Genomic DNA, 25,615 nt, shown 5'->3' with positions numbered 1-25,615 from the left:
TAGTACTTGTGGACAAATAAACTGCTATTGATGTTAATGGACAACACAATGGTCTTTCTAACAGCCTAGAGTCCACATGTGAATCATTTAAACACTTCTGTACAGATAGTAAAAAAAGGTTATTTTAAGTATCACAAACAAGTCCTAATACAGCTACTGGCTGTATAACAGTCTAAAACAAGTAAACATAACAGCCTTTGGCTTTATAAATGACCACAAGTGTTATATTAAAATGCTAGCTCTATAACATCGAACAAATAGGCCGTTAAACAGCGGTTGCCGTATCTCTACCCTCCTATAATGCTCTTAGTCAGAAAGCTGACTAAAGGATAGTTGTTAGAGTATTATAACACCCATAATCGTATAAAAGTATTACTCTACACTCCTATACGTCCCTTAGACAGGTATAGGTGTAATTAATTGCAATAATGCAGCTAATACATCACGAGTGAACTGTAGTAATGCTTTAAGTTCACCTTGGAACTAAATGTGTACTCTTAAATGGAACAAAATGCTACTTGGGTTACTATGGTAGTAAAAACTGTGGTTAATAAATAATTTCCCTTGGAGAAGTGTGCAGTAAAATATTATGAGTAGCTTATTTATGTGGATGATGGCTTTGTTGATTTTTGTGTCAGAAATAGTAGCTACTCTGGAATTTGCAAACGTTACACTATTTAGTACTGTTGAAAAAATACTTCTTTAATGATTTCTTATGCAATCCTTTGGGAAACTCATTACAAATCTTGCTATCTGTTGACAAACACGGAATCTCTTTCTTCTTCTCAGCATTTTAGTTACAATTTTGTTGTGCTGCAAAAAAGCGTAAACCAATTTCCCTGTCTTCTTCTATTTCGACAGCATATCCTCTGGGATTTGCCATCATCCTCAAAGATTAAAAAAAAAAGTTGAAATGTTTATCCTCTTTTCAATATGTTCAGTCAAATTGTTGGTGTGCATAGAATATCTTGAATATAGCAACCCCCTTGTCTTCTTTGTGTAGCAGATCTCTTGCCGTAGCACATCTTTTGAAATTATTATTTTCCATAATATTATATTAGTGAAGTTATTTTACCAATCTCTGTTAGGATGTTTTCTCAGTGAGAACACTGCGTAAGGTCCTCTAAGAACTCTCCACGTCCTTGGTATTTAACGGTACTCAGGGTCTTAATAGCAACTCGCTGTGAAGCCTCGAAGTTACGGCCCAAGTTTGTTAAAATCACCCGACAACCTCCACAGTCACGCACAGGTTTACGTATAAGCGTAACTTTGCGTTAATTTATAAAGCGTGTGAGGCGACTGTGAACAGTAATGACAGGAAAGTGTAGCAACATTGTTTTTTTTTGCATGATAGGCACGCTTTTGATCACAATCTAACCTGATAGTAAGTGATGATGTGGTCGAGAGTGGGACATGTTTACCTACAGTTACTATTCACTCTTGCCTTGTAGACGCCCGGTGCCCATATTTTGGGTCATTTTGAAGTAAATAATTTGGTTGCGATTTGTTCAATGGGATTAGCCCAGTCACAAATGATTTCTAAAAGCGACAGTGACAGTGAAAAAAATGTATAGAACTGACTTTTTACTGCTCATTCTAATATAATTCAGGTCTCTTAATATTGTAACCATACCATAGATCTACATTTTTGGTAGTTTTAAATTGGGCCTGTGATTATGTATAAAAATTAAAGAAAAGTATCACTTAAAATCAATGAGAGTAACCACTTCTGATCTGTATTTATATTCAATTAACAAGATTTCGCTATATCTACAATATAATGTCTTATTTCATTAAATACAACGCTTCTGTTGTCAACGTTGTCGCCATGTGTTAGCGATTGAACTCCACTTGAAACTCCATAATATATTACTACAGCTGACACACAATCAATAGTTTGTAATTTGATACTGATACGTGAGTGAGTTACTGCTATTAATAGATGGATTAGTTAGGATTAGGTGTGAGCGATATTACAGTTGATAGGATCAATGTGAACGATGATCAGTGTTTACATGGTATTAAGTTGCTTTACGTTAATTGATCAATCATGTATCAATTTATTACAATTGTGACACGTGATTCGTTTTGTAGGGTTATATTGATGACGCTACCAATAATGGTCTTTAAAATATAGAATGATAACTTTATCTTTTTTCAAAGTTTTGCTATGAAATTTCATTTGAACATTCTTTACTTCGTTTCGTTTCGTCTCACGTTTTGTAACAAGAAGAGAAATTCAGAATAATAATGTTGCTGTAAACAATACTCAACATAAAAGTCATGTTTAAAATAATGATGTTTTATTTTTACGGATTATTTCTAACAGTAGAGTATTCCTAGTATTAACGAATAGAAGCATGATAGCCCAGTTAGTAGAACGCTTGCTTCTCACTTTGAGGTCGCAGGTTCGAATCCAGCACAGGCCTAAACCAATGATTGTCGAATTTGTTTTCTAATTCATGTTTGGATTATAAACGATTATCACTTGCTCAACGGTGAAGGAAAATGTCGTGAGGAAACCCACGTTCCCGAGAAATGCATTTTAGGAGGTATGTGATCTGGGCTGGTTTTCCCTTCGCGGGTTGGAAGGTTAGACAGGCAGTCGCTTCTGTAAAACACTGGACCTGTCAAATCTTCAGTTTAGGTAAGCGGACCCCGTGATAACGGGATAATGCTAGGGGATGATGATGATTCCTAACAGTGACAGTATTATTTTCCATTTGATTCATTCTTACATTTCAAGACTTTGCTTCCCAATCACACAACCACTAGGAATCATAATGACATAACCAGCCTCATCACTGTAATACAGACTCATTTGCCCAACAATAGAATGGCTATTTTCCTCGTTCGACACAATATATGGAAGTACGAGGCTTAGATAAACATTTCCTATTGTTCCTTCAAGTAACGTACCTAAACGAATCGTGAGTGGATTTCTTTTTTATTGGCTCATATTTGTCTTGGATAGTTAGATCTTGAACCTAGTTCTAGTTAGGTACTAGCTCTATTTGCCCTAAGCATAACGTAATAAGCTCACTACTATATCCTAATTGGGATAGTAATCTCACCGAGCTTGCTGTTAGACCAACGTAGGTGGTGAGCCGTCTAGTAAATAATGGCAAATATAGTGGCTGATTTTTCTATCTAACGTGTCTGCAATATTTTGCTAAAGAAGGTGTGTCTTATTGACAATATCAAAACGTGTAAATTTTTGTTTGAAGTCCAATTATCTTCTTCTTATCGTGTCGATGGCACACCAAATAGTATCGGCCCAAAACTTGGCAACAAGTATGGTGCTATCTGCAGCGCTCATCAGATCCTCTTGAATGCAGGTTTTCAGGCACGCAGGACACGATGTAAGATGTTCCATCGTTTGGAGAACAGTGCCGCAATTATAATGTCCATTCTTTACTCTTACTGACTTAGGAACAAGGAATTCTTTTATATGAATATTTTTAAAGAATACAAGAAACAAGGCACCATTATGGAACCTTAAACAATGTTTACGAAGTAATCACCTATTTACAATTGTCGTAATATTTTCACTCTCAAATGAAACACCTATTAGAGTTTAGGCCATTGCAAAAACAACGTAATCTGAAGACAAACAAAAAGCGTACCAACTTAACTCAAACAACAAAATTGCTGCATTACGCAACATGGCCGTCTTCGGCCACATTTCGAGACACGTCACAATTACTAAAACCTCCTGTTTTCAGTCCGTGACATTACTTTGGCCTTAATAAGTTACGTTTTACGGGCCTTTTTGTTTTTTCCCAAACAATGGTCATGACGAAACTGCCCTTTTCGCAATTTTTTGGTCTCTGCGGATCCAAGTTTGGAGGATGAAAGCGTGTTTTTATGACCAAGAATCCTTTGTTTGGACAAATTAGGGTTCTCGTTTTGTTAAAGACACATTTTTGACGTGTGTTTTTGTACATTATGTTTCACGTTCCCCAACGGGTTTTCAGTGTGAGCCGTACTTATGTTGATGTTGTAAAATGTTGATTAAATGTACTCAAAAGCTCTTTGTGTAGTATGCTAATGGAAGTTAGACCGTATAACGCGCAAATGAAAATACGATGTAGATGAAACTAAAAGACCGTATTATTTGCTTTGCATTTTCCATTCTTTTTGTACTGTATTTGAAAATACAAGCGACACTAGAAATACTTATTTCGACATTTAACGACTGAAGGCATTTATTTCAGAAAAAAGTGTCAATTAATTCTCCAAAAGGACCATTATTACAGCAGTCAAGACGCTTAAAGTTCCTCAATTTGCATACAATTTGTATGCGCCGTGCGAGAGCAGAGCTAGTTCATTCACGTTCTTCATGGTTATTCAGAAAAGGTCATCGATATCCCTTGACAATTGAACCTAGGTATTCAAGTCTCGACTGCAGGTTTAGTTAATCTACAATCCATTGCTGCTAATGCACAAGGTATAAATATAGAAGCTAGTATAGGAAGATCAATGGAGGTTGCGTAAGGAAATAGAAACGTATGCAAGTCACGTACGGTTCGTCTGCTTGAAAGCGAAAGTTCTTGTCCAAGGGACCGTCGGGTATTCCTCTCATGTAGGCCCATTCATAAATCACGAAAGCCTTACGGAGGATCATTGCTAATTTGTGGGTACGGCAGACAGTGGTAATTCCACTGGGCATAGTTTGGATGAAACGTTTTTAGCGCAAAAAAGTGACTTATCACGCAAACAAATTGCAAAACATAAATAATAGCCTATAATGTATACGTCCCATTGCTGGTCACAGGCCTCCTTAATCAACCGGAGAATGTATGGAGCATACTCCACAACGCTGCTCCACTGCGGGTTTGCGGAGGTGTTTTTTACAGCTCATAGCCGAGACCAACAGCTTAACGTGCCCTACGAAACACGGTATAATCTTATTTTTTCGGACAATGAAGTTCAAGCCTCCAATGTTATTACTAAACAAAGGACACTCTCACAAAGTTATTTCGACAATGATTGTGAGTGTAACGCTCTAACCACTAGATCACAGAGGCTGTATTCCAGTAGTCATAAATTAGTATTTATGTCTTCCTTTCTCGTGTGGGTGTGGGGAGAAGAAGAAGAAATATATAATATATGTTGTTGCTTAATTATGCCGTTGGTCCCGGTTACTACTTATTGATGTGAGTAATCGTTACATGAGCCATGTCAGGGGCCCTTGGCGGCTCAATAATAACTCTGACACCAGGGTTGTTGATAATTCACCACACAACCCACACGATAAAAAAATATGTATGTAAATCTTGTTTCAACACATTTCGAATTCGCACGTTTTCTATATCGCAATTTCATTGAAATCGTTTGCAGCCTCGTGCCAGTAATATCAAACTAAACTCAGAAAATCTAATTTTACGATACTAAAGGTTTTCTGGGTATGAGGGATATTTTCGACAATTTATGTGAAGCACTACTTGACTAAGATAACCATTGATGTATAATATGTGGCTATAGTTACCGATAACTCGAGAATGCTGATTGATTTTAGAATACTGGCACAAGGTAATAAAATAAAAACATTAAAACGAGTTAATCAAGATTTGAATCCAAAATTCGTACCGGCTAATTGGAAATAACGCAATTCTTTAAAAAAAGTATTCAAATGAGTGAGTTTGAATTCATGTTAGGATCATTGAATAATTTGCAATTTTTTTTTCATTATTATCATTTATTTTACTCGGATAGAAATGTTACTTTCTTCCTTGTGGATAAAAGTAAGTAGTATTAAAACACTTTCTTCTCTTGGTAAGAAATGTACTATTAATACATCTAAAGTAGATGACATAACACAAACTAACAGAACCAACGAAGCCCAATTCGTTCAAACATTTGTATTTGTTCGCTTCCACTTCCCTGCATGTTTCTCAGCATATACCCAAATCACGTTGTCTGTCCACGTCATCGTTCCAGGTCGTTCCTCAAACGTAGAGTATTTGCTTAAGTGGTTACGACATGATGGAACGGTTACTCTCGTATTTGATCTATGTTCTCGTACCTTCCGGATTAAGAAAGGTAAAGGTACATTACATTTACGCTATAAATATACAACGATGCTTATACTAAAATGTTCCCGATCGCAAAGCTTAGAAAGCAAAATAATTATGATGTAAAGAACGCTCTCTATGATTGGAAAGAACAGGTTTTTTAACATGTTTATTTTTAACCAAATATTAAATTTCTCGAATGAGATGATTACCTGTCGATGAATTGTTATATCTACGGAATATGTAAGTACCTACTAAACAACCAAATCCTATAACTAATATGTACATTTAATTATAAAACCGTTGAATTATTATGAACAAAAGAACGGAACCGAAAGGTAAAACGCCAAAAATGACATAGCAAAATCAAAGTTATTTGAAATTCAAAATGTACCTCAAATTATTTACCCTTTCCGATTCATCGGGCACAAAACATCAGTCCTTCATTCATCAACAAACATTTATAACTCCGACAACAACTTTAATTCTATCCCGGGAATATTTTCCTTTCCGTTTTCCTATCTGGATGCGCGACTTCCTGACAGATACGCGTCTAGGGACTGACGAGTGGGAACCAAAAGTTTGGTGGAGTTTGGACGGGTTACATCAGGGACTGATTGTGGAACTTTACTGACTTGGGAGATATGTCCGAAATTCTGGATTTAGCAAAGACACTTGAACTTTTAACTTTTATTTTAAAGTGAGCAATATTGTATGGTATTCTTAAATAGAAATTCGTTCTTTTTAAAAATGTTGCAAACCAATTTATCAGTAACTTTATGTTCTTACAAAATATAGATTAAGTTAAACGGAAAAAGGTCACAAATTATTACAAAACTTGTTACAGTATCCAATATCAAGAAAAAAACGAGATTAAGAATAAATCTGATAAAGGGATGTTGTAAATGGATTTGCAGGTTATCAAACCTAACTCCACGCCTGCTCCTATGAAAGGCATTCCGGCAGAAGGAAACTCATTTACCCCGGAGATTGTGTTCCGGCGAAACTCTTCATTTTGTTTGCAATGTCGTTTTCATCAAGGAATTCGGATGGACAAATATTTCCTAGACTTCGGTTCTTGAAAATTACTACTTCAATTTTCAAGTTTGCAGTGCAAAGTTTATCAAATTCTATTTCTCTGATGAGGTCTTTAAGATACCTATTAGATGTAAGGAATCGTAGAAGTTTTAATTGAATGGAATTCTGAGTGAAAATTGTGGTCTGCACAAGACCACGAAATAAAGATAATGTTTGAAATTGTTCAGTAATAATTTAAACAGGAAAATTATTCTAAATTGGGCAGAAAGGAAATGTAGATGAATAATGTTTTATTTTCAGTAACATGGTTTACCTTAAGTAAGGCGGGATGTGGAGGTTGGGCTGCAGTTTTTTTTAATGTTTTAAATAAATAAATAGGACACGGTGTAGTTCGAAGGAGTTTCCTTCTATAATTCATGGTTTATTGAAAGAATTGTTATACTACAACACATTTACCTGTGATCATCCAGGCCTAAATGGATTTGAATTTTGTATTTGGTAGGTTTGACTATGCCACGGAGAATTTTTGTGAAACTTTGTCATGAAAAGCATTTTCCTGGATTAAAATATGGTAATACGAGTAATTCAGCGTAAAACTTTCTTTATAATTATTTTCTGTTAAACGGTTTACGACCCCATGTTGCTTGACTAAATGATAAAAAAAAACATTTTGAAATAGTATATATTTCGTTTGATATAAGTAATGAAGAAACAAAACAAGACCTTGCATTTTATTTATAAGACCCGTAATATTACATCGTTAATAACATTAATCCACATAAATGTAAATAACGAATACATCTGTCTACTCCTTTAAGCCTATCAGTAACACTGTGGAACACTGCTAATCCATGACAAACGATGAACCCCGGACCCTTGCTGTGCTAACAACCTGTTTCCATCTTAATCCTCTTACGAGTACTGGCTGAATTGTAGTTGGTTTGTAGGGCAACAAATCCGTACACTGTCCGTTGAGTAATAAATATCGTACAAAGACGATGAATGCGATTACATCCCTTTCGTTGTATCTATAAATCATTTGCTTTCTGTGGACAATTAAATTACTTAGGAACCTCTTTGCTGAAATACTGTGAGTGGTATATTTATGGATGTAATGATATTTGTAGGTTATCTTTGGCTGATGCTTTCTTTTATCTCGTAATTTATTTTCCTTATGATTTCATTAAAAAAAAAAAATAAATAAAAATATTTATTTACTATATTTATTTAATATTTATTTATTTTCATTAGGTACGTACTTATATCTACGAATATTTCATCGTCACTAAAAAACCATTCTCTCCAACAAATTATTTGATATCAATCTTACGTTTCGCTTTTTAATCTTGATTGATGGTTTTTTAATTCCATTATCTTCTCCGAGCCAATCGCTTTGATTGAATTTGTGAAAAATGTATCACTGCGACGCGACAATACCGGAACCATTCGTCTCTTCAGGCGTTTCCTTATTTTCTTCTATTGTTTTGGCTTTATCTTCAACGAACGGTTCTTTTGCTCTATCGTTTACAGTTTCACGGACTGTATGTAAATCCAGAGTTAATTCTATGTCGGCCAACAATTCCGCAAGTTGTCTGCTCGGCAATAAATACCGTATAAAGATGATCACCGCCCGAACACACTTTCTCGGGGCGTCGTCGCGTGCGCAGATCCCATCGACAGAACTAGCAACATTAAGTTATGAGAGGATTTCAAATGCGAACGTTTTGCTGATATATTTGTAGATGTTTTGAATAATACAATGTGGGTGGTGATGTGACGTGATTGGAATATTCACAGACTAATATTTATGAGAAGGTGGAAGTAATAATGTAGTTTCGCCGCCTATTGTACTCTTTCTATTCCTTTTTTGATATGTAAGTTTGTATTTTTTGTGTGTGCAATATAGTATTTGTTATATGTTTTGTTGATGTTTTTGGCAATGCTGAGTGGATGCAAAAAGTATTAAACCACAGCGTAGTTTGCTAAGACAACATTTGATTCAAAGACTAGTTTGAATCAAATGTTATTTTTTTTTTTATTTTTTTTTTATTTATTTATCATAGATACAATTTAATGCTACATTTTAAATAGTTAACATCGGAAAATAATATCGGTTGACACAATTTAAATATGTGAGTGGCGTAGTTTCTGAGCATTCAAATACGTTTTCGAGAATGTCGCTACCTCATCCTCTTTCCTGTACCTTACACCACGTCATAATAAACCGGTAGCCAGCCAACTCACAATATATTCCAAACAATTTATCGCCATTGGAAATTATTTCTCGATGAAAATCCAACCGGGTACAAAATACGACGACATCAGGCCCGTAACCAGTTTTACTCGGGACGCAAAATGTAGGGGTTCAAAATATCGGGACACAAAATGTCGTGACCCGTAATAATGTGCCGACGGGACTTGAATTTACACATGTCGTTCGGTCAAAATTGGCAAAAGATAGGGTTAGTACAAAAATATAGGTTCAAGTTGTAATATTCATCTAATTATTCGCAAATCCAGTCAAATAAAGATCTTTATTCATTTATTAAAATAAAAAGGGTAACATTTAACCCCTATTACATATTTTTTTTAAAGTTAGTCGCGTGTACGTTTTCGACTTTTTATTATTAATTTGAAATATTGATAACCTAGTCGTCACACATCATCACACTTACGCACAAACCTCTCTTCAGCTATTGGGATTTATGGAGCATCCACCACGATGCTCCACTGTGGGATTGTAGAGGTATTTTACGGCTAGCGGCGGGCCGCGACCAATCGTAAAAAAAAAAAAATAAGTTTCAGAGAAAAACCGAATCATATTTTATTTCCAGATGTGGTAAAACGTTTGGGTCCCTAGAGGTAGGTATTTCATAGTTTACTATGATAGATGACAATCCGAAACCTTAGAGCTTTTATATTTTTGGCATTGTGTGCTTTACGACAAAGACCCAAGGTTTGAATATTATTTATTTTATCATACTTTATGCTATAGATGATTTAGACTTATAAATCATTCTTTGGCGACGCGCAACTGCTAAGACTATGACTTGTTATAAGTGTGACTATAGTAATATAGCAGTATAGTGTAGTATAGTGTATATGTCGCAGGGATATGATAAAAACGGGGATTTGATCAATTCCCTAAGGGATTTGATCAAATCACGGAAGATGTTAAAATAACAACACGATTTTATCTTTTCCCTAAACAAATCTAGTGAATTGAACAAATCCCTAAATTGGTTCAGTGAAATGACAAAAATAATTTTGCTTTGGTATTTTATAGGTTTATTTGGTAAGATATACCTACATAATTATGATAATCAGGTGTGTGTAATACAAGGAAAATATTGATATAAAAAATCACCATTACTTAGAACAATTTTTTATTTTTTGAAAGAAAGAACAAAAATTTCTTTGAAAAATAAAACATATTTTAGTTGCGTATGATATGCCTATTTGTAATAATCACTTATTAAAACACTAGCTTTTGCCCGCGACTTCGTCCGCGTGGCGTGTTATATAAGAGAGAGATCTTTGTGTGTGTGGGAGTGCATACTTATGCAGTTTAGATTTTTTCATATTTTTTTTTTCCCAATAACTCCCATTTTTCAAAATACAGCCAAAAATAAACTTTATATTTACTAAGGTATGCATGCATGCTAGATTGAATCAATTGATTGAATTGATTTTTTTTTTAATTGATTGTTCATTGAGTTTTAATTTTAATACACACTTCCTCTCTTCCCTTCAACGTTGCTGTGCCCTACAGGGTCCATGTTTTAGTTCCTATGCCTATGTAACACCCCATTGTACTACATGGAATGCAATAAATAATTTAATTGAATTGAATTGAAAACATCTATCTTACGCGGTTTCGATTTTTTCATACAAATGTTTTTTTCCCGCTTACTCCCGTTTCCGTGGGAATTTTGCAATATCCTGTTGCAACTAAGCTTTAAGTTAACTAAGGTACCTGCATGCCAAATTTCAAGCGTCTAACTTAAGCGGTTTAGATTTTTCATACAAAAGGATTTTCCCGCAAATTTCCGTTTCCGTGGGAATTCCGGGAATTCCTTTCTTAGTGCACCTCTACGGTACCTAAGCTATGTCCCTTCCAAATTTCAAATGCCTACGTTTAGCCGTTCAGGCTATGCGTTGATATGTCAGTCACTGAGTCAGTCAGTTTCTCCTTTTATTTAGATTTGATTTTTTCATACAAATGTTTTTCCCGCTAACTACCGTTCCCGTGGGAATTTTGTAATATCCTGTTGCAACTAAGCTTTAAGTTTACTAAAGTACCTGCATGCCAAATTTCAAACGTCTAACTTGAGTGGTTTAGATTTTTCATACAAAAGGATTTTCCCGCTAATTCCCGTTCCCGTGGGAATTTCGGGAATTCCTTTCTTAGTGCACCTCTACGGTACCTATGGTACCTGCATGCCAAATTTCAAACGTCTAACTTGAGTGGTTTAGATTTTTCATACAAAAGGATTTTCCCGCTAATTCCCGTTTCCGTGGGAATTTCGGGAATTCCTTTCTTAGTACACCTCTACGGCATCTAAGGTACCTGCATGACAAATTTCAAACGTCTAACTTGAGTGGTTTAGATTTTTCATACAAAAGGATTTTCCCGCTAATTCCCGTTCTCGTGGGAATTTCGGGAATTCCTTTCTTAGTGCACCTCTACGGTACCTATGGTACCTGCATGCCAAATTTCAAACGTCTAACTTGAGTGGTTTAGATTTTTCATACAAAAGGATTTTCCCGCTAATTCCCGTTCCCGTGGGAATTTCGGGAATTCCTTTCTTAGTGTACCTCTACGGTATTTAAGGTACCTGCATGACAAATTTCAAACGTCTAACTTGAATGGTTTAGATTTTTCATACAAAAGGATTTTCCCGCTAATTCCCGTTCCCGTGGGAATTTCGGGAATTCCTTTCTTAGTGCACCTCTACGGTATCTAAGGTACTTGCGAGCCAAATTTCAAACATATAACTTGAATGGTTTAGATTTTTCATACAAAAGGATTTTCCCGTTAATTCCCGTTCCCGTGAGAATTTTGGGAATTCCTTTCTTAGTGCACCTCTACGGTACCTATGGTACCTGCATGCCAAATTTCAAACGTCTAACTTGAGTGGTTTAGATTTTTCATACAAAAGGATTTTCCCGCTAATTGCCGTTCCCGTGGGAATTTCGGGAATTCCTTTCTTAGTACACCTCTACAGTATCTAAGGTACCTGCATGACAAATTTCAAACGTCTAACTTGAGTGGTTTAGATTTTTCATACAAAAGGATTTTCCCGCTAATTCCCGTTCTCGTGGGAATTTCGGGAATTCCTTTCTTAGTGCACCTCTACGGTATCTAAGGTATCTCCATGCCAAATTTCAAACGTCTAACTTGAGTGGTTTAGATTTTTCATACAAAAGGATTTTCCCGCTAATTCCCGTTCCCGTGGGAATTTCGGGAATTCCTTTCTTAGTGCACCTCTACGGTATCTAAGGTACCTGCATGCCAAATTTCAAACGTCTAACTTGAGTGGTTTAGATTTTTCATACAAAAGGATTTTCCCGCTAATTCCCGTTCCCGTAGGAATTTCGGGAATTCCTTTCTTAGTGCACCTCTACGGTATCTAAGGTACCTGCATGCCAAATTTCAAACGTCTAACTTGAGCGGTTTAGATTTTTCACACAAAAGGATTTCCCTTCACTACTCTGCTCCTATTGATTGTAGCGTGATGAAAAGTATACTATAACCTGTCCAGGAGTGTGAAGAATTATTGTACCAAGTTTCATTAAAATCCGTCCAGTAGTTTTTGTTTCTATAAGGAACATACAGACAGACAGACAGACAGACAGACAAAAATTTTACTGATTGCATTTTTGGCATCAGTATCGACCACTTATCACCCCCTGATAGTTATTTTGAAAAAATATTTAATGTACAGAATTGACCTCTCTACAGATTTATTATAAGTATAGATGAAGTACTCTTAACCAACAACATATTTATATTTATATTTGAATAAAGATTAATATTATTATGTTGATACAACTTAAACAAATTATTTCGACCAAATTTGGTACCATAAAAACGGTCATTGTGACTAAACCTTAAAAGATAGACATATGCCGTCGCGGACTTTTTTTTAGATCATGTATAGAGGAATAATTCTTTCATACATATTTTTTGTGTATCTTGAACCGTTTTCGCAGCGCACGCAAAGAAAGCCTTCAAAAATGAATAATTTTCCCCGTTTTTTACACATTTACCGCTCTGTCTTTGCTCCTATTGGTCATAGCGTAATGTTATTTAGCCTATAGCCTTCCTCGATAAATGGACTATCCAACAAAAAAAGAATTATTCAAATCGCACCAGTAGTTTCGGAGATTAGCGCGTTCAAACAAACAAACAAACAAACAAACTCTTCAGCTTTATAATATTAGTATAGATGTAGCTGATTTGTGGCATCGTGAATTACAAAAAAATTTCGTGTCTAATACAATCCCTGTAATATTATTTGCATCTAGTGGACCCCTGTCTACTTTTGGTACATCAACCAAAACGGTGGAACCAACTAATACCTATATCTTTGAATTTCTTAGAAGAAGTGTCTTTCATTTTATCAGCAAATCTTTTTAAATTTTGTGAAGAATTACTAAAACAACCTTTAAAATACCAAAGCAAAATTATTTTAGTCATCAAATCCCAAATCCCAAAAGCCATAGTGATCAAATCCCTTAGGGAATTGATCAAATCCCCGTTTTTATCATATCCCTGCGACATATATAGTAGTATAGTATTATTATATATCAATGTTATAATGGTTATATAACTGTCGTGAGATCATTAGTTTTACAATTCATTACTTTTAGGCTGATGTGACGATCGTTATGTAATAAATGACGATTTAAAGTAACTAAGTTACATACTGAATAAACATAAGTGTTTTTATTTGAATTAACATATCACATCAACTCAAATATACTTTATTGCACACAAACAGATTATCTATACGAACTTGTATACTTAAAACAATAAGAGTACTAACAAATATAGTCTCATTGAAGCCTCATTGCTCTGAAGCTATTTAATTTTCTTCCAAGCGACGACAGGCGACTTCAGATACAATGCATCTTAGGATCGTAATAATACGTTACCAGTTAAAGTTCAACATTCTGTATATTATTATGTTCTAAATGGACTTTCCAGGCTATGTTCCCCAGAAAAAAATATATACGTAGATGGCGCAGTTCAGAGTTGCCACTCAGTTAAACTCTCTAATTTCATGGATAACAGACACCATGCACCTTGTATATTTATTTTTGGGTATAAATTATGACTCTTGTTATTACACCCAGGCACAATACATCTTCCACCCATTATTATTCTGATCAAAATAAAGTGAAACTATATATTGCAACATAATTCTATACGTGTCTGATGCAAATATCAAGCATGAATTATTTTTATTTATGCCTTTGCCATTAGATTATATTTTTGAATAATTATTTACTCCGTATAATGAGAAAAAAGGTAATTTTGAACAGCACCATCTACATTTATTTTAGGGAACGTAGCCTGGAAACTCTCGGATTGACCTTCAACAAGTGTATCCATGAGAAAAACGTTGAATAAAATGATTCTGATTCTGAGACTATTTCCCTTCACGCTTCATTGCCTTTAGACAGAAGCACGTCTAAATTCGCTCCTGTATCAATAATGTCTCCGGGCACCACATATTACGGAAACATGGTCTGCTTTAACCTGTTCGGTGTGCGATACGGTATTTATTGTTATTGAAACATGTAGATAAAGTGAGATATTTCATCGGTTCGGTTATTTGTAGACGAGTTGTATCGTGGTGGCGTAAATGTGTCATTGTAAAAAGATGGCTTTAGATTTGCTAAAGTGGTAAAGATGAAGTACAGAAAGTCGCTACAATGTATTTAGTTATGCGTGAATACGAAACTTGATGAACATAACAAAGTACAGCTATTAGCTCCTTTAACATAGTTATGAATTGATACGAAACATGAAGATAATAAAGTGCCGCACTAGCATTGAACTTTCGTTTGTGAAAATGGGGGTTTGCTTAGAAAAGATATTGAAAATAAAGAACTAACAGTTTCGACATTCTCTAACAATTCATAGTAGTGCAACATTACTGAGATGTGAGTGACTTTTTTAAAGTGTCTATAAGTATATAAATATAAATAATAGGTTTTCTTTTTACAGCCTAATTTATGTACACTTTTGGGGAAAAGACCTCCTTCCCTGTCTTGGACATAATAAATTCTGCTAGATGTTCCGGAAATAATAGGAAACAATCTTCGTTAATAATTGTATCTGTTTCTCTGCATCTCCTGCAGTGACTGTGTCACAAGTTACATAACAGTCCAATTAAATGCCTTGATATGAAAGGTACATTTTTCTTTGCAAGTACAATATATCACAGTGAACTCCGGTCGTTAAGCACATTTCCCTTGTTAGTGACTAGCTTTTGCCCGCGACTTCGTCCGCGTGGCGTGTTATATAAGAGAGAGATCTTTGTGTGTGTGGGAGTGCATACTTATGCAGTTTAGATTTTTTCATATTTTTTTTTTCCCAATAACTCCCATTTTTCAAAATACAGCCAAAAATAAACTTTATATTTACTAAGGTATGCATGCATGCTAGATTGAATCAATTGATTGAATTGATTTTTTTTTTAATTGATTGTTCATTGAGTTTTAATTTTAATACACACTTCCTCTCTTCCCTTCAACGTTGCTGTGCCCTACAGGGTCCATGTTTTAGTTCCTATGCCTATGTAACACCCCATTGTACTACATGGAATGCAATAAATAATTTAATTGAATTGAATTGAAAACATCTATCTTACGCGGTTTCGATTTTTTCATACAAATGTTTTTTTCCCGCTTACTCCCGTTTCCGTGGGAATTTTGCAATATCCTGTTGCAACTAAGCTTTAAGTTAACTAAGGTACCTGCATGCCAAATTTCAAGCGTCTAACTTAAGCGGTTTAGATTTTTCATACAAAAGGATTTTCCCGCAAATTTCCGTTTCCGTGGGAATTCCGGGAATTCCTTTCTTAGTGCACCTCTACGGTACCTAAGCTATGTCCCTTCCAAATTTCAAATGCCTACGTTTAGCCGTTCAGGCTATGCGTTGATATGTCAGTCACTGAGTCAGTCAGTTTCTCCTTTTATTTAGATTTGATTTTTTCATACAAATGTTTTTCCCGCTAACTACCGTTCCCGTGGGAATTTTGTAATATCCTGTTGCAACTAAGCTTTAAGTTTACTAAAGTACCTGCATGCCAAATTTCAAACGTCTAACTTGAGTGGTTTAGATTTTTCATACAAAAGGATTTTCCCGCTAATTCCCGTTCCCGTGGGAATTTCGGGAATTCCTTTCTTAGTGCACCTCTACGGTACCTATGGTACCTGCATGCCAAATTTCAAACGTCTAACTTGAGTGGTTTAGATTTTTCATACAAAAGGATTTTCCCGCTAATTCCCGTTTCCGTGGGAATTTCGGGAATTCCTTTCTTAGTACACCTCTACGGCATCTAAGGTACCTGCATGACAAATTTCAAACGTCTAACTTGAGTGGTTTAGATTTTTCATACAAAAGGATTTTCCCGCTAATTCCCGTTCTCGTGGGAATTTCGGGAATTCCTTTCTTAGTGCACCTCTACGGTACCTATGGTACCTGCATGCCAAATTTCAAACGTCTAACTTGAGTGGTTTAGATTTTTCATACAAAAGGATTTTCCCGCTAATTCCCGTTCCCGTGGGAATTTCGGGAATTCCTTTCTTAGTGTACCTCTACGGTATTTAAGGTACCTGCATGACAAATTTCAAACGTCTAACTTGAATGGTTTAGATTTTTCATACAAAAGGATTTTCCCGCTAATTCCCGTTCCCGTGGGAATTTCGGGAATTCCTTTCTTAGTGCACCTCTACGGTATCTAAGGTACTTGCGAGCCAAATTTCAAACATATAACTTGAATGGTTTAGATTTTTCATACAAAAGGATTTTCCCGTTAATTCCCGTTCCCGTGAGAATTTTGGGAATTCCTTTCTTAGTGCACCTCTACGGTACCTATGGTACCTGCATGCCAAATTTCAAACGTCTAACTTGAGTGGTTTAGATTTTTCATACAAAAGGATTTTCCCGCTAATTGCCGTTCCCGTGGGAATTTCGGGAATTCCTTTCTTAGTACACCTCTACAGTATCTAAGGTACCTGCATGACAAATTTCAAACGTCTAACTTGAGTGGTTTAGATTTTTCATACAAAAGGATTTTCCCGCTAATTCCCGTTCTCGTGGGAATTTCGGGAATTCCTTTCTTAGTGCACCTCTACGGTATCTAAGGTATCTCCATGCCAAATTTCAAACGTCTAACTTGAGTGGTTTAGATTTTTCATACAAAAGGATTTTCCCGCTAATTCCCGTTCCCGTGGGAATTTCGGGAATTCCTTTCTTAGTGCACCTCTACGGTATCTAAGGTACCTGCATGCCAAATTTCAAACGTCTAACTTGAGTGGTTTAGATTTTTCATACAAAAGGATTTTCCCGCTAATTCCCGTTCCCGTAGGAATTTCGGGAATTCCTTTCTTAGTGCACCTCTACGGTATCTAAGGTACCTGCATGCCAAATTTCAAACGTCTAACTTGAGCGGTTTAGATTTTTCACACAAAAGGATTTCCCTTCACTACTCTGCTCCTATTGATTGTAGCGTGATGAAAAGTATACTATAACCTGTCCAGGAGTGTGAAGAATTATTGTACCAAGTTTCATTAAAATCCGTCCAGTAGTTTTTGTTTCTATAAGGAACATACAGACAGACAGACAGACAGACAGACAAAAATTTTACTGATTGCATTTTTGGCATCAGTATCGACCACTTATCACCCCCTGATAGTTATTTTGAAAAAATATTTAATGTACAGAATTGACCTCTCTACAGATTTATTATAAGTATAGATGAAGTACTCTTAACCAACAACATATTTATATTTATATTTGAATAAAGATTAATATTATTATGTTGATACAACTTAAACAAATTATTTCGACCAAATTTGGTACCATAAAAACGGTCATTGTGACTAAACCTTAAAAGATAGACATATGCCGTCGCGGACTTTTTTTTAGATCATGTATAGAGGAATAATTCTTTCATACATATTTTTTGTGTATCTTGAACCGTTTTCGCAGCGCACGCAAAGAAAGCCTTCAAAAATGAATAATTTTCCCCGTTTTTTACACATTTACCGCTCTGTCTTTGCTCCTATTGGTCATAGCGTAATGTTATTTAGCCTATAGCCTTCCTCGATAAATGGACTATCCAACAAAAAAAGAATTATTCAAATCGCACCAGTAGTTTCGGAGATTAGCGCGTTCAAACAAACAAACAAACAAACAAACTCTTCAGCTTTATAATATTAGTATAGATAACGATAACATAATATCCCCTTTTCCTCCCCATACTATAGGGACATATGCTTTTATTCAAGGGTGAGTATTTACTGAAACAATAATATATAATAATTGTAAATGCGGAAGTCATTCGACGGAATGTGAGCCGCTTTATATAAAATTTGCTATGGAGATAGATTGAGACATAGGGGAAAATAAGATACTCAATCATGCTGGTTTCTTGTTGGTTGCTAAAAAAACTGAACCCGACAGTCTGCTTCTAAAATTGACCCAACCAGACCACTAAGCAAATCCAAGTGTAAGATGCCTTGTGAGACTAGAGACATTTCGCCTTCGAACAAAGTTAGCAAAACAAACGTCTAAGAACAAAGTTATTTCTACCGAATCCAAACAATTCGTGTAAATCCTAAGTAGGGACTGAGGAAGCAATTAGGAAACTAGCATTTGTTAGTTCTTGACAAGCTATAAGTTCCATTTTCGTTTCAAATTCATTTGCAGAGATTTTCGGTATACCTTATGTAATTAAAAACAGATTTAGAGTAAAATATTTCTTCTTGTTAGGGACGAATCTCCAAATCTGTTCCAAATTCAAAAGAAACTGCTTTTAATTTTCTGATATTAATTTCAGATTTAAAAACAGTCTTTATCTTAATGACTTTTTGAATTCTGGAATCCTGGGACCAAAACGGTTTCCAATTTCTTTTCATAATTGCTGTTTATCTGGTTACGTAACTACTAACTAGAAACAAACTTCACTATGTTTGGCGTTGATCCAATTGTCCTAAATACTTAAAAAAAAAACCACGTAAGCGCCTGTTTGAAAAATCATATTCAGATTAACAAAACCACGCAATTGACGCGCTTGTTTCAATCCAGGTAAAATTAATTGAAAGAAATTGAGGTTTTGTTGAAGAAAATTATTTTTCAAAAAGGACGGTTACAGATTTTTACATTACAATGTGAATATTGTAGCAATTTAAGTCCAATAGCTTAGAATTCGTAATCAAAGGTTATTTCTAAAAGAGCGTTTCTAGTGAACTCTTTTTAATATTTTAAGCTATACCGTATTACTTACTTCTGAAATTTGTAAACTGGACACCGGCACTGGGCAGTTCGGCAAATCAGTAACAAACTACGTCAAAAATCAAAAATTTGCTACGAACTCCAAACATAATATAAAACCCTTTAACAATTCCAACACGATTTCATTCCAAATAAGTTTTCCGACACCAACATAGCACCATTTACCATATTTTGCGAGTTATCGAACTCACGTGAAGGCAGTTATTCGTCCGAATCTTAGCAACGGTACATAGATGCATCGACCGCCTAGGGCTGGACCACCACACAAATTTATTGTGCTACTCCCTCGTGTGATTTACAATGGCCAACGTGCTGGCAACTTGCAGATTAGGTGCTAGTGATGGGGTGGGAAGTATTGGCTGGTTTGTTACTGTTATTGGATATTAAGTGGCTACCTTCAATGGGTTTTATCTAGTATCTAGGTCGTATAGAGTACGAGTGGCAGACAGAATATTGTCAGACTCATGTAAATTACACTGTTATAAATTAATAAAATTATTGCTGTTTTTGTAAACAAGTTTAGGGACCAATCACACCACCAAATCTAATTATTTCAGTCTTGTGAATATTTTGCGACACCTATCCGGTATCTTCATAAAATTATGTTTGTCAAAATGTATTTCACCGTTTCTTCACATTTATATTTGCAACTTGATCACCGGTAACTTCTTAGCCCTTTACGTTCTTAGTATCTGAGTATTGATATTAGCTGGTACATTCTGAATCACATTTCTTGAGCGAAATAAGCAAAATAATAATATCTTTCTTGTGATTAACTAAATATCTAATCCGCCATGCTTGTTTACCAAAATTGTGCTGTCTTTGTCCTTTATGTTCTAAGTATCTGAGTATCCATATTAGCTAGTACATTCTGAAAGCACATTAAAATTTCTTGGGAGAAACAAGCAAAATAAAAATATCTTTCTTTTAAATGAACTAAATATGGAATCCGCCATGCTTGTTTACCAAAATGTTTACTAGATAATTACCTACCTAGTCCTTTGTTGTATTTAATCCCAACACTAGAAGGATCACAACATTTAGCGGGAAATAAACAGATGATTTCAAAAGTGGGATGCAAGCTATGCATTTGGACGATTGGTCGACCATAGTAAAGTACTTGCTTTATATTGGAGCGTGACTCGGTGAGAAAAAATAATGTATATTCTGCATGCGGGTTTAACTAAACTTTGTCATAATTTTTTCTGGTTTTATGGCTATGAATACTGTTAAAATGAGTATAGAAAAAGCTGCAACAGATACACTGGAGCTAATTATCGTCACTATGTCGTAGATTGTAGAAAAAAAAATGCTGGTTTTGTACACTTCGGGTTATATTTTTCGAGGCAACGTCATAAATCGTCTGAAATATACGTATTAGGCCAATGATGAAGATGATGATTATATTTATTATTGTAGTCATTTTAGTCAAAGCGTTTTACACATTTAAAAAAAATAAAGAAGAAAGAAAGAGAAAAATATATCAAAATATGTTTTACCTTAATGGTGCAGTTTTTATTGGACAAATGCGGTTTTTAAAGTAAGTACTTTTGGAGATGGTGAGCCTTTTTCTTTAATAATAGAATCGTTGATACCTACTGACGTAAGCTGGATAAGGAGAAAATAATTTCTACTTACTTTTTAAATGATATTTTTACTCATACCAATGCAAAATTATGTTAATCAAATTTTGTCCGGCCAAGTAGTTAATACCATCTGCGGCAAATCTACAGTAAGTAACGTCAAAAAAAAATGTTAACCAAAGAAAAGAGAGAGCATTAAAATAATACATAAATTCTTGTCAGTAATGAAAAGCTGAGAAATAAGTAAATTAATTAATTACCCTTCATTATGCAACTGCTTGTTAAGGAGTCTAATTAAACACTCCAATTTAATTAAAGCAGGCGGCCTGCTGAGATGAAAAAGCAATTTGTAAAGAGTATTTGCTCTAAAAATAAATGCAGGTGTAAGCATAAATAAGTATAGGTCCGTTTGACTTTGATGTTGGTAATTAAATAATTTTGTTTATTTTGATTTTCAATGTACTTAAGTCAACGTATTTGCATTTAAGTATTGTGTATAGATTTAAACGTTATCAATCATCAACAAATATTCCTATAACGTAAATAAAATTAGATATGCTATTAGTGTATTTGTATATTTTATCAATGGTGTCCCAAGTACTACGCTTCTAAATCGGTACTACTAGCGCCATCTCTATTTGTAGCCGTGTAAACATTCGTCACTACGTAGAGTTGCAATCTTGCAATGAACATTGTAGAGACGGCTTCTTGGTTTACCATCAGCTGAATCAAAATCTCACTCACAGATGGCGCTTATTGTCTATTAACTATACGCCCGTTCTTCTACTGAACCATAAGCAGTTCCGATGTGTCGGTAGATTAGTGATATTGTAAGTGGATTAGTGGGACATTAATTTTGAATTTGAATGGAATTTTTATATCAGGTGATTTTGTAGGCAATTTCAAAATTCTCATCATCCATCACACACAACTGCGACACACACTCATACATAAAGCGCAACACTTTTTTTTCTTTTTAACAGTGTTTTACTGCCTAGAAAGTTTCTCCTACTTTCTCGTTACAACCTTTATATATTTACTAAACTAACTACAAAATTACTTTAAAAAAATCATTCATTATCTTTCTCAGGTTTTCACACACCACACGAATCAATTTCTTTCTTTTCGCTTTTTCTTTCTAGAAGCAATATTGAACCTTTACTTAAGTAGTGTTTTTTTTTCTTTTTCAGGTTACCAGATGTCTCGCAAGTCTTGCACAGCGGGGGGAGCGCGAGGGGCGTGCATGTGGGTGCAAGAGTGCAACCGGGCAGGCGGCACCCACGCGGGGGTGTGTGTCGACGGATTTATGTTCGGGTCCTGTTGTCGACTACCCGACAAACCGCTTTATGTCGAAGGTTGGTGAATGGATACTCTTGATCAATGTAGTCAAGAACAACTGGAACTTCAATGGATAGATTAGAAGCCTGTATGTCCTATTATATCGTAGAGATAATGGGCAGGTTATGGGCGAGATTAGTACCAAACGGTGGTAGGAATAATAAAGGAGAAGTCTGTCAAAAAAGATAATTAGGTAGTTGCAAAAGTGCCACACAGAACTAGAAGTCCAAAAAATAAGTGCATATTTATAACTTCTATTTATACCATAATTCACAGATGAAAATCAGTAATAATAAAATACTTTACCGTTTCAGAGACACACAGTTCTGTCACACTGACGGACCGGCCGTACTCAGCGCCATCTAGCGGCGCGCACAGCACAACGCATCAAGCGCCAGAATCATCTACACAAACCATCGCGCGGCCCAACACACAAACGCAACGGCCGTCATTCATGACCAAGCCGATAGATGGCGCACCCTACAGTTACAGGCCGCCCGAAATCAATTTACCTTCCCTAGGAAATTTAGATTCAAATAGCGAACAAAATAGTGATATAGTTAATAAAATAACTTATAACAGTGTAAATAAGTACCAAAATGTAAATAGGCCGAGCGGTGAAGTGGAAACTAGTCCCCACAATAAGATTTCGTCTAGTCTTAGCATAATACCTGGCGCGCGGCCCATGGCCGTCTCTGAGCAACATGTTGACAACAGCATCCCTTCAGGTAAGAGTAAGTTCTATACTTTTGCCGTAGATGGTGCTAATTTTTAATTTACAAAATGATGTAATAAATGCGAGTCTGTGATATTCTTTTTGAAAAAAAAAAGTTATCGTTACAATTTTTAATTACTCACTGTTATCTACACTAGATCAGACTTACCAAACATTGTCTATCCTATTTTTTGTCCATTTTAATAAAATACGAATTCATTTTATAAAAGTTCCTATAGAATATTACGATATGAATAAACAATATTTTTTCATTTTCCTCATTCCAGCCCAATTCATGTCGCGGCCGAGCAACCTTAACACGATCCATTGGCAGGCGACGACAGAACCATCATTTATCACGAAGCCTCGTCCAAACTGGGAGAAGCCTGCAGGGAAGCCGAAACCCACAAAGAAGTTCACAACGACTACAAGCAAGCCACACAAGAACTATGTGAAGCCTAAGGACCCGTCTTCGAATATGATCAACAAGACGGACGAAGCGACCCTCGCGCCGATTCAAACCACCGCGGCTACTAGTACTGTTGGTATGTATTGGTTGCGCGAAGGCAGACATTGGAGGTCAGAGTACTTATCTTAGAGAAAGACATTTTAAAAACTTATCCACTAATGTTTCATCGATATTTATTTTAGTAATGACGAACGCGAATGTTTTTAGATCTCCGATGTTTGCCGGTATTCGCGTTTACTTAGATATACGTAGGGGCCCATAAAAAACATGAGAAGCTATAACATTACTGAGTTTTAGAAATAGCAGAATCATTATTATACTTTTCAGTTCCTTGTCTTTTTTGTCTAAAACCTGACTATAAAATTTAACATTTGTTCCACTTCACTTCTTTCCCTTTTTCCAATGACCAACTTGACCTTGCCTTCAAGCACAGTATTCTATATGAATTATCTATGACCTTACCTTATTTCTATATAACTGTCTAGCGTGACCAACACTTACTTACCCCACTAAAATTGTATAAATTCCAGAATGTGGAGTAACATCAATGTGGCCACGTCCAGAGACCAGGATAATGGGCGGCAAGGACTCTAGTTTCGGCAGATGGCCATGGCAGGTGTCCGTTAGAAGAACCTCCTTCTTTGGCTTCTCATCCACTCACCGGTGCGGTGGAGCCATCATCAATGAAGGCTGGATAGCCACTGCTGGACATTGTGTTGATGAGTATGTATTATCTGCCTATGTATAGGTCGGCATGGATCTTGTGGCACTTGAATGACATTAACAGGAGGGCGCTGATGTGCTCCATCTCTATATATTCTCCATTTATAACATAAGCTCACTACTATATGGTATTGGGGAAGTCAAAGGTACATCCATCACAAGATGGACTAAGTACCTAGCTGCTGCTTTTTGTTAGGCCAAAGTAATAGCCGTATCGTCATTTATAACAGCAGTGAAAAATGACGTTTATAGAGGATGTGGCGGTAGTTTTGATTATGCACATGCTAGAAGATTCTTGTCGAGTATAGTCAGAGTTGACATTCAAATGGATTCGAATTTAAAATTTCTGTCTATGACGATTAAACTGAAAATAATTAATGAAGTCATTAATCTATTTAAGCTTAATTTTAAAGTACTCGTGTAGATTACAATTGATTACTCAAAGAAGATTGCATTAACTATGTTAACCGTTAACCATTAATAGATTAGTGCAATTACTAGCCAATTAGGATATTAATTAGGTAAGTAGGGGGAATAACTAAGCAGGAAGATGACTGTCATTAAAGTATTTATTAATGGAAGGAAATACTAACTGAATGTTGTTTTTATAGCACTCACCCGCGCTTAGGGAAACTCACAAAGAGAAAATTAAATAATTGAGAAGCTATTGATTGATTCCTAGTTGGGTTTTTTTTTTGGATTCTCCGCTAGTCTCATGTGCCATCGATGCGCGAGTTTGATTCAATGTGATGTTCAAATAAGTATTTTAACAACAAATCTATTTCCATTTTAGCTTGCTGACGTCCCAAATAAGGATAAGGGTTGGCGAATACGACTTTTCATCAGTTTCCGAACAATATCCTTTCGTCGAACGCGGAGTTGCTAGAAAGGCAGTTCATCCGAAATACAACTTCTTCACTTACGAATATGATCTGGCTCTGGTCAAACTAGAGTCTCCAGTTCAGTTTGCGCCTCATATATCGCCAATTTGTCTACCAGCTACCGATGATTTATTGGTGGGAGAGAATGCAACTGTCACTGGATGGGGACGGTTGTCTGAAGGAGGCGTGCTGCCTTCAATTTTGCAAGAGGTAGGTTTTTGAAGCAATTTATACTTTATAATCCTTTAACTGAACTTAGCTTTAATTTATAGTTACGGAAGATCTTCATAAAGTCCATCTACCAAGCTTATGTTTA

The 25,615-nt window shown here is 35.7% G+C and overlaps 1 protein-coding gene across 3 annotated transcripts in view; it reads left to right on the top strand.

Annotated features, from left to right (window-relative positions):
• Positions 1-25,615, top strand: part of LOC126371473 (serine proteinase stubble) — a 189,809-nt gene that overhangs the window by 160,635 nt on the left and 3,559 nt on the right. For 2 of the 3 annotated variants that reach the window (XM_050016785.1, XM_050016783.1), the window contains exons 4-8: positions 22,364-22,528; positions 22,826-23,245; positions 23,514-23,771; positions 24,226-24,418; positions 25,212-25,509. In XM_050016785.1, the coding sequence (XP_049872742.1) occupies positions 22,364-22,528; positions 22,826-23,245; positions 23,514-23,771; positions 24,226-24,418; positions 25,212-25,509 (1,334 nt within the window). The remainder of the gene's footprint in view (positions 1-22,363; positions 22,529-22,825; positions 23,246-23,513; positions 23,772-24,225; positions 24,419-25,211; positions 25,510-25,615) is intronic. The other variant, XM_050016784.1, reaches the window with a different exon arrangement.

The sequence above is a fragment of the Pectinophora gossypiella genome, chromosome 12 (genome assembly GCF_024362695.1).
Source record: "Pectinophora gossypiella chromosome 12, ilPecGoss1.1, whole genome shotgun sequence".
NCBI classification, from domain to species: domain Eukaryota; kingdom Metazoa; phylum Arthropoda; class Insecta; order Lepidoptera; family Gelechiidae; genus Pectinophora; species Pectinophora gossypiella.
The sequence above is the reverse complement of the archived record's forward strand: the minus strand, read 5'-3'. Positions and strand labels throughout refer to the sequence as shown.